General features: G+C 39.5%; 1 protein-coding gene across 1 annotated transcript in view; it reads left to right on the top strand.

The window, feature by feature from the left end:
* MFSD2B (major facilitator superfamily domain containing 2B) overlaps positions 1 to 18,533 on the top strand; it is a 38,249-nt gene that overhangs the window by 14,244 nt on the left and 5,472 nt on the right. Inside the window, 7 exon segments of the mRNA XM_037392824.1 lie at positions 1,574 to 1,652; positions 4,461 to 4,630; positions 9,357 to 9,447; positions 9,539 to 9,660; positions 12,028 to 12,111; positions 13,737 to 13,817; positions 17,929 to 18,038. Of these exon segments, the coding sequence (XP_037248721.1) occupies positions 1,574 to 1,652; positions 4,461 to 4,630; positions 9,357 to 9,447; positions 9,539 to 9,660; positions 12,028 to 12,111; positions 13,737 to 13,817; positions 17,929 to 18,038 (737 nt within the window).

Here is an 18,533-nt window from a genome sequence, read left to right as displayed (position 1 = left end):
TGAAACATACTGATAGTAGTAGTCATAATATTTATGCCTGGTTAGAAGAGTTTGAACACACACATTTTTTAGTATAGCCCAGAACTTGCAACTTTTATGTAGAAGCCATCATTTCAGTGAAACCCAAAGAACTCTTGACACATTCCATACTGTACACATAGGGGTTGCATCACCCTATTTTTGCCTTGGGCCAGTATCAGGTGAAAGAAACTATCTTCTTTGCAAAGCTGTATCACGCAGCAGGTTAGGAGTGGAAGCGAGACAGCTACATTGCAATTTATATCCTAGCTGACTGAATGTCACTGGATCACGTTTTGAGAAAGTGGTTCCTAGACATTTAAAATGTTTGTATTTCTTGTTTGACTTCTGGCTTTTCTCCTGTTTACAGATCCGTTGGACTGGGATTCTGTATCCTATGTTAAGCTGGAATGTTTCTCTAGGTCCTTTTTTTCCTCTTTAGAAAGATGGTGCACAGGATGTTCATAATGGCTTAAAATAATTTTCTATTTGCTGTCTTTTGAAGGAAAAACACAGGTTTCCCATAGCAGGGCTCTGAAAATGTAGACACTTGCCATGTTTGATGGAGGTGAATGGAAATGCATTTCATACGAACAGAGTAGGGTGCAGATTGTGAGACTTAGTTTACCTGGCTACAGATCTCTGCAGTGGTGGAAACACCACAAAGAACTTGATTGTTCAGACAGGTTCATGTTCCACTTCCACTTCACAATAGTATATGTTCCAACACTTTTGAAGTGATTTTTATTTTAATTCAGCACTGTGAGGATGAAGTCCCACTCACATCATGACCATCCAAAAGGTCAAGCCTTTAATGTTCAATAGTTATTTTCAGTGAAGTACTACTGGGGATAAGGCCTCTCTGCAGGAAAGAGGGGCTAATTTACTCAGCATTCCAATAAATATTGCCAGTGCATTGTTTCCACCAAGATTTTACAGCAAGGTATCAGTTGTGTACTAGATACAGTGCTGTAAAATCAAAAAGCAACGCTCCTCATCTACCTTTTTGCCAGTGCATGGACATAGCAATTGGGTGTTTCTACATATTCTTAACTCAAATTAAGAACGTGTGGAAAAATGGTGCTGAAGACCAATTAGTTTTCACAATTACCTCCTGAAATTGCATAGTGATACAGATATTTGAAATAATTTTGGGATTTATACAGTTTTCTGGCTTGAATAAATTGGAAAAATGTATTGTCTTCATTATGGCTTTGCTTCCTGTTAGTTAGCTTAAGCTAGAAACATGATAATCTTCTAGTGCAAAGAAAGCTAGATTCTTTATAGCCTAGTTATGAAGGACGTTTTCCCAAGGAATCTGAAGGAGCATGGCATTACTGGTAAAGCTTACTGATAATTTATGATTTATATTATGAAAGATACTTTTTTCCTTTTATATGCTTCACAAATCAGAAAGAAAAGACAGGTCTTTGTGCTAAAAAATATGGTGTTCGAAGTAAGTGAATTCAAGGTTGCATTAAACCATTTTCCTGGATATCAAAGGAATACAGCATTTACCCTGACATTTCCTAAGTGATGTTCTTTCTTTGCGTAGTTATTCCAGGTACCATATTCTGCCCTCACCATGTTTCTCAGCACAGACCAGAAGGAGAGGGATTCTGCAACAGCATACCGTGAGTGTGATCTGGACTTTCTCATGTGGATTAGGGCTGAGTTTTATTTTAAATTGTTCTTTATAGGAAGATCCCTAGTGGTTTATGTCCCTAAAGTGGACTTTTGTATGAGATTTTTAATATCTGATGAAAACTGTTTGTCTTGTAAATGCTTCCACTTCTCTAGCTAAATAGGAGACACTGAAGTTTTATTTTCTCAGACTGTCTGATTAGCTATAAGCTCTTTTTATTACTAGCCAGACAAAACAATAAAAATCACTCTTACCCAAGCCAGGGTAGGGGAGTAATGATTTCATTTAAAGGTGATTTGTAGGGGAAAAACAAAGTGATGATAATCTTTAACATTCAATTAAAGAAAGCCTAAAAGTAATTTTGATTTTATTCTTTTTCTTCTTTTTTTTTTTTTTTTGGTTTGAATGTCCTTAGGTTTGTGTTTCATGTTATAAATTCAAATCCCAGCCCTGTTTTCTCTGAAAAAAATTCTAGAACTCATAGAACAAGACAGTTAACCTCACCAGAAAAGGAGAGTAATTTTGTGTGCATGTTCACACCAACTGAAATCTCTCTTTTTATTTCATCTGTGTTTATTTAATTCTAACATACGCCAGGTAGTTTAAGGACAGATCTTGCTGTGATATAACTAGCACTCTGACTTGTATTAGTTAAAAGAATGAGGGCTTCCAGACCATATCTCTGGCTCTTCAACAATCAAAACCAGACAAAGTTTTTGCTTTGAAGCAAATCAATCAGACCAAAAAAAGTGCAATGAAAATATTTTTAAGATTTCCTGTACAGATCGTAAATTGTAAGAACAGTTTCTTCCCTTCCTACTCTCTTCAGCTCTGTTATCACGCCTTCTTTGTTATGTAACTGCTCTCATGGCCACCAGCATTAAGCAGGGTAAAGAGAAAAGAGTCAAATACCACATGAAAAACTTTTTTACATCTTAACTTGTCCTTCACTGTTTACAATAACTTGTAATTTTTATGTTGCATCTGTTTTCTTTTCCTGGCAAGAGCCCTTTTCTCTTCCATTAGTCCTTCTAACCCTCAGCATACTTGCTTGAGTACTTTGAAAACTATAGACCACGGAGGCACAATGAAATGGCCAGAAGTGCTAAAAGAAAACATGTCAAATTCTGGATACAAAATCCCCTGAGCAACCCAATCCCTTTCCAGCCACACATGGAACAGTTGTAATTTGCATTATCATCAACTATCTCAAGAGAAAGTCTGGGGTAGCAGTCACAGGACAGGACTAAACAGCGGGAGATTCCAGTTGTGTTATATTCTTTGGCACTGACTATATTCTGAGTCATCTGGCCTAAATTCTAACTAAATCCATGTACCTAGTGTCTGTTGTCTAGTTTTATGTCTTCAGAGGCTGTGATCCAAATAAATATGCTTTCCTATTGCTAGCGCCATGCAAGGCTTCATAGGCATGTGAAAACCATTTGATAAAAGCTGTTGACCTCCATGTCTGAGAGGTGTTATACATTTATAGTGTCATTTTATTGTTCAGAAAGGGTTTAACTTTTTGAGTGTACAGCTGTTCTTCTAAGCCAAGTTAGAGTGGTGAAATGAACCACAATTTTGACTTTTCAAATGTTGGTATTTTTGTATATTTTGAAATAATATTTGTTTGGAGCCAAGTTTTCTTGTAATGGTTGTGATTATGTGAGACTCTCCTTTACACTCTCTTTTTTTGAACTAGTGTTTACTTAAACACTCCTGCCTTTCTTTGGGTTTCATGGAGGATTTTCGTTGATAGGTTTTCGTGGATATAGTCAGTTGTTCAGGCATTTCTTCAACTGTTTAAAGAAAAACAGCTGTGTAATATGAAGTGTGCATTTAAAAAAAGGTTGGGATCAGAGGATCCATTACCCTCAACTGGAAACAAGCAGAACTGCTTATTATAAATTTTGTCCTGCTCCTTACTATGAATGCGAGGTAGAAATATTGGATTCCAAAATTGCTTTAACATAAATCCTACTTATGTTCTGGGCAAAATATGACCTCCTTCAAGGTATGATCTGCTTTCTGAGAGATCAGCTTTCTCAGCTAAGGTGGAAACTAATACACTATAAATTCTGAGCACACAAGAACCTTGATCTTTGCTTTCCCAAACGGACACCTTGGTTGGTGTTTCAGATGATCCTTTGTTCTGATGGTACTTGGAGCGTTACTGATCTGAATCATTTTCTGAGGCTGAGGTAGATAGTTTTGCCTGACTATGGCCTTAGGCAGTTAAGAACAGCATCTTCTGTTTCCAAGAGCTTTGCAGTTGTATTATTTCCAAAATAAGCCTGATGTAAGTATCATTTTATTTTACAGTTGGGTTGGAGAACCTAGAAGTCTGTTCAGATAAGTGGTTCAAAAAATGTTTCACAAGTTACTGTCAAACTTGAGATGAAAAGTCTGATATTATGGCTCCTAGTCCTGCTTTGGAAAAGCAGCATTCAACGCTTAAACCGTAGTTCTGCTCTGGTCCTCAAGATGAAAGGTTTCTATGTTATCCCCTTGTGGCTCTTAATCTCAGCCACATCCATCATGCAGCTTGCATGAAAAAGGCTCTTCCATGGAGGCTTCTAAAAGCTGATCAAAAAATAGATGACAAAACTCTCATTCCTTGAAACTGTTCTGTTACTAACCTTCTAGTTCTGCTGTTCTTGGTATTGCTTCTTCTGCTTGTTCCCTGTAAAAGAAAATGGTTTGATGATGTTTCTTTTCAATGATAAATGAACAAGCTTGTAGACAGTGAAAGTATCAAGTTCTCATCCTCGATACGCATTTGTGCTTTCTTCTTTAGGAATGACCATGGAAGTGCTTGGGACCTTGATTGGAGCTGCCCTTCAGGGGCAGATTGTGGCCAGTGCTCATGTCTCTCATCACTGCACTGCGAGTCCCTCAGTAAACACAACCATCTCCTGGCATGACACTCCCAGCTTTCCAGACCCCTCAGATCCCCTGTCTCATCAAGTAAGTGTCTATGGGAGCACACTACAATCTCTTAGGGAGAGGGGTGGGGGTGTTTCTGTATTACCATATAATACCATCCAGCTGAATGAGCATGAACATGACTTCCTTGAAATCAGTAATGCTTGAGCTGAGACAGCCACGTTGTTGCAAACAAGGTTTCCCATCTGTTGTCTTTGCAACCACATATCAGTGCAACAGCAGTGTTACACTGAGGAGCTTTGCTTGAAGATGCCAATCTGTAAAGTAGCTAGGAGGTATATGGCCATCCTTTGTTTTCACTAGGGGCTGATTCACAGTTTAAAATAGCAGCTTAGTAAGAGAAGCTTACTTTGGCCCACCAGGAGTACTGTATCCAGTTCTGTGGTCCCCAGAACAAGACAGACATGGCCCTGTTATAGCAGGTCCAGAGAAGGCCACGAAAATGGTCAGAGGGATGGAGCATCTCTCCTGTGAAGACAGGCTGAGACCGCTGGGGTTGTTCAACCTGGAGGGAAGGCTTGAGGGAGACTTTATAGCAGCCTATAAAGGGGCTTAAAAGAAAAATGCCTAGCAGCCTAGAAGGGGGCTTAAAAGAAAAATGGAGAGGGGCTTTTTACCAAGGCCTGTTGTGACAGGACAAGGGGCGATGGTTTTAAACTGAAAGAAGGTAGATTTAGATTAGATATAAAGAAGAATTTTTTTACCATGAGGGAGGTGAGACACTGGCCCAGGCTGCCCAGAGCAGCTGTGGATGCCCCATCCCTGGCAGTGTTCAAGGCCAGGCTGGATGGGGCTTTGAGCAACCTGCTCTAGTGGAAGGTGTCCCTGCCTGTGGCAGGGGATTTGGAAGTATACGAACTTTAAAGGTCTCATACAACTCAAGTAATTCTACGATTCTATGAAAAAATGGTGGCTATAACAGGATCTTTCAGTGCAGTAATACTTCTTTTCAAAGTAGTTATCATTAAGGCTCTCCTATAAAGATTAGTGGCTGTTATGTGAACGAAACTGTAAGTCCTACTTGGAATCTGTATTCTTGCAAAGGTACAAAGCACTGTTGAAAGTAAATGGTTGGTAACAGGCAATTAGCGGGAGAGCTCAGTAGTTCACATGTGGAATGAACCTAGAGATCCGTGCTTGTTTATTTCATTTTCCACAGCAGATTTTTCCTGTAATCCTGCACAAGCAATTTAATCTCTTCATGCTTCAGTGTGTGATTTTTTGAGAAACAGAGAAAGTTTTATTATGGGAGGAAATCCTAAATCCTGATCCAAACCTCAGTGAACACAATTTGATAGTCTTCCATTGTTTCCAGTGGTCTTGAAACAGGCCCTGAATTGAACAATTACTTTGTGTAGTGTTTTTTTCTGTTACTTGTGAAATCAGCAGTTTGTTGGTTCCTTTTTGCCAGTTGCTAGATTCAGTCTTTCTTTTCATATTTTCCTCTATTTCTCTGTCAGTGTGTGTACTAACTGATATATAAAATTACCCATTAAGAGGATTCCTTGATCTGAGTCTAAACTCAGGTGCTTGCAAATCAAGATGTATGTATTTGTGCTCTGCTTATCGTAGTTGAAGCTCCTATTACCACTTTTCAGCAACAGTAAAATCACAAGCTGAAGGCAGGTTTTTATGCATGCTTTCAGTGTGCATACCCTAGCACCATTACTGGTAGTCCAGGAAGGGGACTGACCCTTGCCTCTCCCTGCTCCCAGACACTGTTCTCTGCCTCTGTGCTTGCTTTTGGCACAAGGCTTCTCAGGGAGCTGATCTGGGGAAATGGCCTGGGGAGAACTGGGCTGCTTCTGTAAGTGACCATGCCATTTTATGGCTGATTAAAGCATTTTTGAAACTGCTTGTTAGGTAATTTCTAATGCATATTTCAAGAAGACACAGCACATCACCCTGGCTTCCTTTTTAGCTTCTAGGACAATGTCTTGATGCAGAAAACTACTGTGGTATTACAGCTCTGTGAATTGTCAAGAGGAGTAACTTGAAAAGTTGTGGAGCAAGCTGAATTTCATTGCACAGCAGATTCCCTGTCTGAATCTGCTTTATGCTGTAATCACCAACTTCCACTTTCAAATCTCTTTAATGGCTTTGAAGGAAAAAAAGTGTATGATCTTGATTTATTTCCTTTCTGTCTAACCACATGTGCATTCCCATCCTTTTTGAGGTAGGAGGGAGACGGAGAAAGAAGCGTCACAATGAGTTGAATGTCAAATAGTTTTTTATTTTGAAAAAAATAGTAAAGATACATAGCCTAAAGTAGCCAGAGTTTGTAGGTAGAAGTAATCTCTTTTATTAAACTTGATACTAACATCGGAAAACAATGGAAAAGCTTTTAGACATACAAATATTTTTCAGATCTGAAGATGTCACAGTGTGACTTGAAACATTTTTTTTTCCCAACTAAACAGGCTGATTTAATTAAAGATATTACCTTCTTCATTTTACTTATTTACAAGCAGCCACGTGTTCTTTTTTTTTTTTAACGTGTGTGTGTATGTATTTCCTGGCTATTTGTTTTGGTCTTTTCCCTTCTTCCAGAGTTTTGTGTGTCACCTTCTCAGGTTTTGTAGATGAGTAGTATCCCATGGTTGCGAACAGCCTGGATTTGTCCAACTGTTTTCCATGGGTAAAGTTCTGTTCTTTGTTCTTTCCTGCCCTTTTTCCTAAACAGCCTTCAGGCTTGGGCAGAGGCCATAGTCTGAACGAACTGTTCTGGCAACCCACCTCACTCCCTGCTACCCTGTTATGTGAGGACCAGATTTTTTTGCCATTCACATAACCTGGCATCAGTTTGGTTGGATTACAGGAACATGCATGGTCACTGAGCCTCGGGGAGAGCTGCTTGCTTCGCATGACAGAGCACTTGCCTTTTGTTCGCACCATCAACAATAGAATAGGCACCTTAACTGCACCATCAACAGGAGATGTTGGATCTTGAATTTTGGTTATATGACTGATGTACCTTGAGCTCTAAGTCGAGGCAGGACTAGTGTCTATGGACCTGAAGCACCTCCACAGTCTCAAAAAATATTTAGAAGAGGCTGCATCTTGACTGTTTCTTTTAGTACCATTCAGGAGTATGATCCTGACCTTTTTTTGTCACAAGGACTAATTCTTAGCTGCTTAAAGGCACAGTTAGTTTAAAAGAAGACCTAGTGAATGACTGATATTATTTTGCTCATTATTAAAGACAGGAAGTGGAAGAAAGAGTTATTTCTAAGCTCTTTTGAAGTTGTTACTGTAAACTTAGGAGTGGATTTTTCCTGCTGAAAACCAAGTATGGATATTGATATAGTTCATAGATGTGCTAACAAGTTTTGTTTAAGGTCAGAAAATCTTATTTGGCCTACCATGAATATCCTTTATAGTTTAAGCTCGAATTACACTTAACGATGACCTGTGAAAGAAAGCATTTAATTCAGTTGCTTCGAGCAAATTAAAAAATACACAGACATGAAATATAAAATTCAAAATGGAGTCCTGTTACTATCCTTTTTTTCAACCCCTTCTTTCTTGACTAGGCTGCTTTTGAGGCAGAAATCACCTCATTTAAGTGAATTCAGGTATCTACAATACTGCAGTCTGTAGTCTGTGGAAGCCATAACCAATAACTCTCTTAATTTATAGCTCTGATATAAAACCCCCAAGCCTCTATCCCAAATAAAGAATAGTCCTGCATTCCTTTATTTCACCATGTCCTCTTCTGAAATGTACATATCTTAACAAAAACTGTTGTCTTAAAGAATGTCTGTACTTATATGGTTCATCTGGCTAGCTTTGCATCTATACTAAGTGGTTGTATTTGGGAATACATTCTTGTAATTGCATGCTTATTTACCAGCTGCTTCCTAGATTTATAATAATTTCATTTGCAACATATAACTGATAATTTGGAATTCAATTTTCCTATCAAATAATCATTGTGTCATAAAGCTCTACAACCAGCACTTATTTTATCCTTGATAACGTAGTATAAAACAAATTGTTACAGAATACTAAAGCAAAATAACCTTTTAAAGCTTTATTCCAGAGTCAGTGTAATCAGAGTTAGAAACAATAAATGTGATCTGATGGTGTAGGGTGGTATCCTTGGAGGCTTTGTTCGCCTGGCTAATAGGAAGCAAAGATTTCTGAATTTGCTTGAGTATTTCACTAAATAACTGGGAAAACAAGCATGCAAGCTACCATGTTCTCAAAACATTGGCATGAATGTGTGATTTCTAAAATTCATTAGAGCCTAAAGGAAGTTTCATTATCATTATGTATAAATGCAGTAACTGTAGTAATTATGTTTACATCAGTACTCAAGCCTTTCCTACCTAGCATGAACATAAGATTGCAGTCTGTGTAGCTACATCAACTGGATATACTAAAAATTAGAATCACTCTACAGATGCTGTATGTTTTTGATAGATGACCGTGTATGTCTATAGCTAGTCTGAACATAAGCAAAAACATTCAGGTTGCCAATGCAGTATCCCTTTTGTTCACAGCTGCTTTTTTTTTTTTTTTTTTGTAAGAAATATATACTTATGTGCCCTGGATTTATCATAAAGTAGGTGTTGCTTATAAATGAGCTGCAGAAGTGAACATTTTTCAGAGATATGAAAGTTGGCTGTATGTAGATGGGCATTTCTTCATTTGCAGGTGTCTCATCAGAAAGAGACTGAAATTTTCGTAATGACGTGTCATTCTGCTGTCACAATTTCAAATATATCTTTTATTCTTTTCAAAGGCAAAAGTTTATATGATTGCAGCAGGGGTCATAGGAGGTGTGTATCTTCTTGGAATTATCATTCTTTTTCTTGGAGTAAAGGAAAAAGATGGTAAGTATGTTTAAATAGTCCTAGATTTAATAATAATTATTTCACATTCATCTGTTGAAAAGATTGTTTTTATGTATTCTGCTCCTCTTAGATCTTTATGCCTTAAATTCAGACAGAGCAATTCCTTTTTGTAAGGGGCTTGGACTCACCATGAAGCATGGTCCATATGTGAAGCTTACAGCTTCATTTCTTCTCATCTCGACAGCAGTTCAGGTAACTTCAGACTCTCTAAGTCTGTGTGTTGGCCTCATTCCAGTCCCAGCATGGGAGAGTCTGGTGCAGCTAAAATGCAAATAACCTTTGGCTGGTGACTGGAGGTGATGATCTAGGGGGTGGTGCCTTTCCCTACAAATCAGCAGGGAACCAGAGACCAGAGTCTTTTTTGTTGTGCCTGAGAACCTGGTCAACTGGAGATGGTTCTTTCAAACAAGAAGCAAAACCAAAGTCCTGACCATTTAAAGATGGCGCTTTTTTTTCTTTTTTTTTTCCCCCTTCATAAAAGGTGAGGAACTAGTCCTAGTGACCCAGATTGGGTCATTATATGTTATCCATGTGCAGTCTCCTGTGGTTTCAGTCGCTTAGAGAATGCTTTTTCTCTTCTCTCTGTTCTTCTCTATAGTGTGTGCCGCTTTAAACCATTGCCTCTTTCCTTTGCATAGGTGGTTGTTCTCAGACAGTGGCTTATGGTTCTTATGGAGTCTTTTGTGATGGAAGGCATTAGGTCAGAGTAAGAAGTTCAGAGGCAGGAGGTCTAACCTGCCTCAGAGCTAGATAGAGGTAATTTTCAAATGAGGACCTGCAGTTGAGGTTTGGCTCTCACAAAAACGTGCAATACCTCCTCCCATAGAGAGTAGCTGTAGAAAAACTTAAAGCCACTGAGTAAGAAACCCTTACTCCCCATAGTCCAGCCGTCTTTTTCAAGCTTGATTTTTGACATATGTTCAACTCGGTAAATATGTTATTTTTATGTGAACCTGTACATATCAGTTCAAGTGGCTTTGTTTTGAAAAGCAAATAATCTTCATATTTTTGTCAACAGTCTTGTAGTCACGTGAGCCATTGATCAAGTATCAGGCCAGAGGGCAAGAACAGGGCATGTAAGAGAGCAGCACTGGGTTCACTAAGCCTGGTGAATTAGTAAATTCCTTGGAAGGGCTACTGAAGCATCTGTTTGCCAAAGAAGCACTGAAGTTTCCTGTTGGCCTGGATTTGGGCGCAGTTAGTAGGCTGTCCTTCACAGCATCTGTCAGTCCTTGCTGAAAGGCCCAAGGGTGAGAAACAATAGCAGAAGCATTTCTGCTGACATCTGGGACCTACAGGCACTGTGAGCAACAGCAGAGAGAGGGAGATGAAAGATGAAAGAAGGTCCCTTATGGTCCAGAACCTTCCTGCATCCATTCAGTCAGCAAGGATACAGCACACATTTGGTTGCTGGCAGCCAACTACCTGCTGACAACACCCAGAGAGGAAAAGATCTTCTGTCAGTCCGTATCTCTTGATTTTTCTATTCGTACAGACTGGAAGGGAGGCAGAAGCTGGAAACTGTTTTGCTCCATTTCAGCCAGCGTGAGCAACCCTTGCTATTGTTTTTCAAGGGAGGGACGCTGACTTAATGGAATTTAGTGAATGGATTACTGGTGAGCAAAGGAGTAGGCAGGTAAAGATGCATTTGTTATAATCCCAGAGTGTGATATTCTATGTCTAAAATGAAGGCAGCATAAACTGGGACACAAGCTAGAGAAGTGGTGGCATTGGTGGCAATGGAGAAGGAATATAACTTTTGTCCTAATTTGTATACAGGTGATAGGCCACTTATTATCTACAAGCACACAAAGGAGCAAGAGCTGATCATACCACAGGCTGTGGTGTGGGTATTAAATACTCTCTGTCATTCTACTTCTGCAGAATTGCTGGAGCTGGGCCTTAACCATATTCTGGTGTTCAGAACATGCCTGAGTTCTGCAAAAGCATGGTGGCAGTGGCTTCATTTCTCATTACAACACGGTGCAGCTAGATCCTCCCATCCAATGAGTACTCAGACTTACAGAGATACCTGACCAAAAGCTACACTCCATAGCCAAGGTTGTATACAAAGCCAGCAGTCAGGTGCTGTACTCCAGGAAGTTGGCATGAGTGTAATTCCAGCTGAAAAGTAACTTGCTTCAGAGTCAGAGCTTCTGCTGAAACATTTGTGGCATTGCTATGGAAAAGGGCGGGCAATTTCTTGCAGTAGTCTGCAGCTGTGACTGTGCCAACACCACCAGGCAATTGCAACATAGAGAATAAAGCCTTTAGACAAAATCCTTTCATAAGGAGGTTCCTGTTTTGGTCATTTTAATGCTGCATTAGGTGCATGGTTTACCTCTTGCTTGCCCTAGTATTATTGGCATGTTACTCCGGTGATAGCAGGAAAGTTATTGCTGCTTTAAATTGTTGCAAATGAGGGAAGACTGAGACTCCCAAATCCTACATTTAACAAATCAGTCACCAACTGTATTTGGCTAGTATGGAGTGTGATGTCTTTTTTGTTTTTTTACATTTTTCCTTTCTTTTTTGGTGGTCACCAAATGTCTTCAACAGCTGGAGCAGAGCAACTTTGTCCTATTCTGCACTCATGCTGCTGATCTTCGCAATCACTTCCAGTATTTGGTGGTGACCATCTTGGTGAGTTGCACTTCTCTCCTATATTTTTATTTGATAGTTGGTTCTCACTGGGATTTTTGCACAAAATAGCAGAAGACAAGAAGAGGTTTTTGTCTAGACAGAGCTGTTAAGAAGCTACACCATCTTTTGCATTGCCTGGTTGAAATAAAGCTGGTGTTCCCTACTGTACTTCTAAAAATCTAATGCTTTGGAGCTTTTGATTAATCCCTTGTTGTTTTTACCTGTAAGTCACTTTCTGCTCCTATAAAGAGTAAAAGCTGCTGCCAGAAAAGAGGTCTGGAATTTTAGGTCCATTGACCCTTTCCCCAGTCTGATATGCTGCAAATTAAACAATTTCAATTTGTGTATTCATATCCATGAGCCTTTTGATCTAGCAGCTTGCAGGGATAAATATCTAAAATATCCAAAGATATGAAGATTCCTCTCTAGAGCATATGGCAGTGGGATAAAAAGATCCTTTTACAGAACCTTTTTTCTTGACAAGCAGAGATAGAATTCTGCTTGCTCAGTTACACGCTGCTCTGTATTGCATGATTTACTTCATGATTACAAGTAGTATTAGTTGAAAACTGTAATTTTCATCCTTCTGACCAAAGTCCTTTTAACACAGGTAGAACATTTAATGTTACATAATTACTGGGATGTGCATGTACTGCACTTTTGAAGTATTTTGTAGAGAGTTTGTCCACCAAGTAGAATACACACTGCAGCGGTCATTTTCAGGGAAGCTGTTGCATGATTTCTGACCCATTTGGCAGAGACTTTGTGAAACCATCTTAGGGAAACTTCATTTCCACTTCTTGGTTGCAGCCTCCCACCCTTTCTACCCCTTTTTGATTCTTCATTTCCCACATTATAAGACAGATCTTTTCCAATAATTAAAACCAAAATGTTGGAGAGCAAGGGAAGACTGTTGGGTATCTTAAGGCCCTGCAAGAAACAGACACCAACAAGAGAGACAAGAGACAGTAGAGTTAAAGTCAGTAAAGAGTGGAATATAACTCTTAACAGTGAGATGACGTTTTAATTTAGGTCAGTTGTCTGTCATGAGCAGTAGAAATACTTCAGTGCATTGGTTGTTGCTGCTATCACGTATTACAGTATATGAGACTGTAAGTGACTGTTTCTCTTACAGGTTGTTCCTAAGAAGAAACAGGTAGTATAGGATATGTACTCTAAGTATATCTTAAGATAAGTGGATCTTGCACCTCGGCTTTCTTCCTGTATGATAGTGGTTTAATTCACTCACTGTTTGCATGGTTCAGATAATGAGGTAAAAGGCATTAGCACAAAGTGTGACTGTTTGCAATATGTTTGATCTTTAATGACCGTGTCATGTGTAGTTTTAAGTGCTGTGGCTTACATTAGGAAAAAGAAATTTCAAGACACTGCGTTCTGATATTTGACTGTGGACAACCCTCTCATGGATAGATTTTGCTTGGAGTACATAACAGTGAATTAAAAAAAAAATCACTCAAAAGATGAGGAGAAACAGAAGTCTGCAAGTTCATCTTCCTTTCAGACCGTAATGTACTAGACAAAAAAATGTCTGTGAGCTTACAGCTGAAGACGACAGTGGCACAGAAGACAGTATGGTACAGATATGGGGTTTTTGTCAATTGTAGGTATCAGCAGCTGTGAGCATTCCCTTCTGGCAGAAGTTTCTGCAGCGATTTGGCAAGAAGTGTGCAGCATGTGGGATTTCGGTAAGCAAATCCTTTTGGGGAAAAAAAATCTGCTTGTGCTTACTTCATTTGACAACTGGAGCCACTTCAGGAGCTTTTTCAAGTGCTTATAACCTCAAGCTATGTGAAATTTCCTCAGAGTTTGTTTTAAATTGTTATACCAAATTTCAGACAGATTCCAAGTTTCCAAGAGAAACTTTTGAGAAATGGATTGATGCTGAAGGGACATCCTAGTTCATTTAAGAATCTGCACAAAATCTGCATTTGACTGCTCTTCGAAGTGAACCCCAATGAGGTTTTGTAAATTCAGATCTTTGTTGCCTCAGGTTGACAAGTTGTCTATTGTGCAAGGCTTGTTTTGTCTTTGTATATGGTGCTGAGTTGACTACCTCTGTAATTCAGTCACAGAGGAGGAAACAGAAGTCTGTTACACATCCTTCTCTTCAAATGTAAGAAGGCAGGGATGCCCACATGCCTCTGAATGGAGTTGGACAGTTATTAGTGAAGTAAAGAAATAGGTGACCTACCTGAGAAAAGAAGCCTAGTTTAACTTTGCCACAGCTCTGCAAAGCCAGCTCAGCGAGCCTGCCCTTGTCTCTAATGGATTATTTTAAGTCCTTCACTTAGTGCAGATAGCAGCAATTCTCTGTCATCATCCTCTGTGAGTAATTGTACAGGCCTGCTCCTCCCTATTTTTCCCATTTACCTTCAATTACTTATGAAAGAGGAAAGAAAAATTGTCTGCCTTGTGCACAACAAAGCATGAGGACTTGGAAAATCCAGCCTGAAGCTACATGTCAATATCTGAACAAAGCTGAAAAGCTTAGATCTGGTGACAATTGTTGAATAGAATTGAACAGTTAGAATTTTTGAGATTAAAATCTGTGTGTTGGAACAACTTCCAAAGAATGTGAAATAACTTTAAAATCCAAGTTCCAAATTTGCTGAATCGTCATGTGTTTTGAAGTAAGTATCTGGAATCCAAGTCCCATCCTCATTTCTTTTTACCACTTTAGCAAAGACAATTGCCAAAAGCAGTATTGGATCATTTACTGGACCAGGGAATGCAGATTTCATCCTTAGGAAATCTCCTCTGTCTACTTGGCTATAAAAAATGCTTTCTTCAACCAACTTGGCTCTATAAATTTTGTTTAACATGACTGGAAAGCCTTTCAGCACCTCTGTAAACATGGTTTAACTTAATTTTACAGTTGAGTTGCTTGACTGTATTGTGGTCTAAGTGGGGGCTGGACTGAAAAAAAGCCACCTCTCTCTTTCACCTTGTAGACATTTCTCAAGGGACTCTGTGCTCAGTGACAGATTTTGTGTCTGGCAATGTATCACAGGGGCTTCCTATACTACCACCTTGTGTGATCTGTACAACTAATCCGTTCTCTCTCACGGTGAAATAGAATCACATCATTTAAGACTTCTGTGTTTGTCACTGAGGAATGTTCTTCTGAAAGGGAAGGAGATGGGAGAAAATAAGCTTTTTTTTCCTCTAAAACCTTACTCAGCTTTTGAGGTGAAGATGTAATTTGAAATTCAGTTTCCTGAAAAAAAATCACACTGCTCCAGACTGATTTTTCCTGTTAAAGTGGTTCTATATTGAAGACACCCCTGAAAGAGTATGGAAGGCAGGGTATGTAAATAAGTGACAAGAATGCTGGCTTCTTTCCATTGATACTGCTCCCTTTTTACTCATTCCTCCACAAGAGATGGCCAACAGTCTAAGTACTGACTAAGTATCTAAACTTCCTAGAAGTTTAAGGCTTAGACTTTCTGGAAGTACAGGGTCATACCCAAGCAGGATCCTTGGTAGCATTCTTCCCATTATCAGGTTGGTGCACAAGCTAGAAATTATTCTCTTCTCTTCTCTTTGTTTACTTCTGCCTCCACGTTCTATGTTCATTTAGATTATCTGCTCTGCCCTCACGGGGTAAAAGTTGTACTTAAAATCAGTAAATCTCTCAGGTGGTGACTGAAGTGAAGTCGTCACAAGAAATTTTAAGTGCGGCAGCTTGTTTGTTCATGTTTTTAGCAAGGTGTTTAAAAGTAAAAGATAGCTCTTTCTCACAAGTCTAGCTTCCACCCTAGCCAATAATAGTAAAAAATAAAAGCAAATCCAAAAATGCCCCCAATCCTTTCACCTCCCCACACATACAAAATTCTTTATTTGCCATATATCAGCCCTGTGCTGATGCACGGAGCCATGCCCTTGGATGAATCCTGACTGTGCAGCCACTTTTCCACTTTCCCATCCCCATTTCCACTTACATTCTAGCTGCACCTTTTCCTGGTTTGCCCTTCATAATGTGCTGCTACCCAGGCCAGTACCACCTTCCCAGTAGAGTCGCCTTCCATAGTGCTGTCAGGGAATGGATGGAATTCACGTGATAATGGTAGGATATTGTTTATGACTCAGAGGGCAGCAGCCCTGTGCCTAGGGAGCAGGGTGCCAATAATGGAGTATTTCCTATACAAGTAGGAAAGAAGGAGATGCATTAGCTGCTTATTGCAGCAGGAACACTGCCCCCATGATTGTACTACTGTTGCACGAGTGAGACTTCAGGGCATTGCAGCCGCAGTCCTGCGGGCTCTGCTTCTCTTTCAGTATAAAATTACAGTTACAATGATTATTATTATCGATCTAGAATTTTGTTTAAGTGCTTTGGTTTCCGAGTGGGTGCCCCATGTGAAGCATAAGGCAGTCATAAAATTGCTTATAAGCAACATAAAATCTTGTATTGCTGGAGTGCTCTCTTGTGGTGAAATAACGATTTTGCCACAACATTAAGCTAATGCAAGGATTATCTGTCTGTGCTGGGAACTTGCAGTCAGGAAAGGTTATTTTCTGCCTCCTTAGGTTAGGAGCAAATGCTTTAGATGGGAAATGCATTTAAAACATAGACATAATGGATTAGACTCCAGGACTCCCAGAAACACTTATCATACAGAACTGTAAATAGCAGTGCTTAAGGGAATCACTCTCTGTGAAAGCTCTTCTCATACCCTCAGCTTCCAAGCTGCAAGTATAGGGGATTGAAACACTTAATGTTAAACTAATCCCCCATCATTAAAAAGCCCTGTAGATAAGCCCCTGGTTCTGGATTCTACATGTGCTGTGCCCATGGTTCACAGGCGTGGGAGATGGAGCATGTGATGGGTACAGAACAGCTGGGCTGTATGCATTCAATCAGCATATAGAATAGTGGATTTTCAATCCTGTAAGCCCATTGCTTCAAGTTGAAGTTGTGGAAATCTGGTGCTTTTAAGTACTCGCAGAAAACAAATCCTGAGCATCCCAAATTAGTTTGGTTTTGAAGGTAGCCTTACTGGCTTTTGCAATGTCACGAGCGTATCTGGCTGTGTGGAATGGGAGTAAACCACACCGCCTTCTTGGCTTTAGTTATTGCTGAGTACCTAGATTGCTTTAAAGTGGTCATTGGAAATGAAGTTGTAAGCCAACTCTACTTCACTGAAGACTCAAGATGATCTGTGAAATGGAATATTTAGTTTCAAATGATCATTGAAACCCTTACCCTCCCCTTGAAATGCAGTGTGATGATGTTTCTAAGGCTTTGTCTCTAATAGTAAATTAAATAGTTCCACTGGCATAGAATAGAAACTGGTGTTTGGTCATCTCTATCACTAAACTGGCAGAGAAATCTTAGCAGCAAGCTGATTAGCAATCTCCCAAGAAGTATCTGGGCACAGTTTAGGAATTAGCCTGCTTAAGGGCTTTTCACAAAAAGTATTTATATGGCCACACTTCTTTTGGAGCCTCTGAATGTTTGGCAGTATGAATGTGGCCAGGGTCTGCCAGCTGACCTCATGACTTGAAATAGGCTCTTGGGGACTATTCGATTTACTAGCGCAGTTACCATCCTAATACTGCTAACAGACAAGACCGCTACCATGGCGGCTTCTTTTTTTCTCTGATTCTTCTGGACAGATAAATACAAATGGGCTCAGAGCTCTTTGGAAATGCCATTTCACCAAAATACTGAAGTGTTAGGCATTGCTGTGCATGAACTGTTTCATAACAAAATCTTATATTTTAATGGAACAATCTGTATACCGTTGAGCAGTGCATACTGTAAGTTAGATGTACTGTTTTCTTCTTCCTCAGTGGATGATTCCTTTTACAGTCATGCTAGTGACCATTCCAAACCTGATCCTGGCTTACATTGTGGCCTTCATCTCTGGTCTGAGCATTGCAGCATCTCTTCTGTTGCCATGGTAGGAGAATTTTACATTTGAGGTGGGAAGGGGTATATGTCTATGTTACAGGTATGTACTACTGCATGGACTTTGCCTCCAGAAGAGGCAGAATTTGGCAATAGTCACTTCTCCCAAAAATCTTTTTCTGCTTTAATAATAGATGCTGTGTTCAATGATGTGACTTTGGTTGCCCTACTGTTAACAGATTGTATCTACTGTAACTGTAGCTGTTCTTTAGGCGTAACAGTATGCAGGTGAATCAATAATCCAAGTAGCTATAGAACTTGTGATAACAGGAAATCAGTTGCTTAGGTTTAGTTTCTAACAGAACTACAGTAATGATGAAATGAAATTAGATAAATCAATTAATGCTGAGCAATTAAGAACGCAGCAGAGGAAACATATGCCAAATTGTATCCCTGCTTGAGCGGTCCTCTGTTATAGTTCAAATAACACAAGGATATGATTAAAAGAAAATGAGAATACGAGGTCCTTTGCTTGTGAGGATTGAAA

This window comes from Falco rusticolus, chromosome 6, assembly GCF_015220075.1.
Source record: "Falco rusticolus isolate bFalRus1 chromosome 6, bFalRus1.pri, whole genome shotgun sequence".
Classification (NCBI taxonomy): Eukaryota; Metazoa; Chordata; class Aves; order Falconiformes; family Falconidae; genus Falco; species Falco rusticolus.
This window is presented reverse-complemented; position numbering and strand designations above follow the sequence as displayed.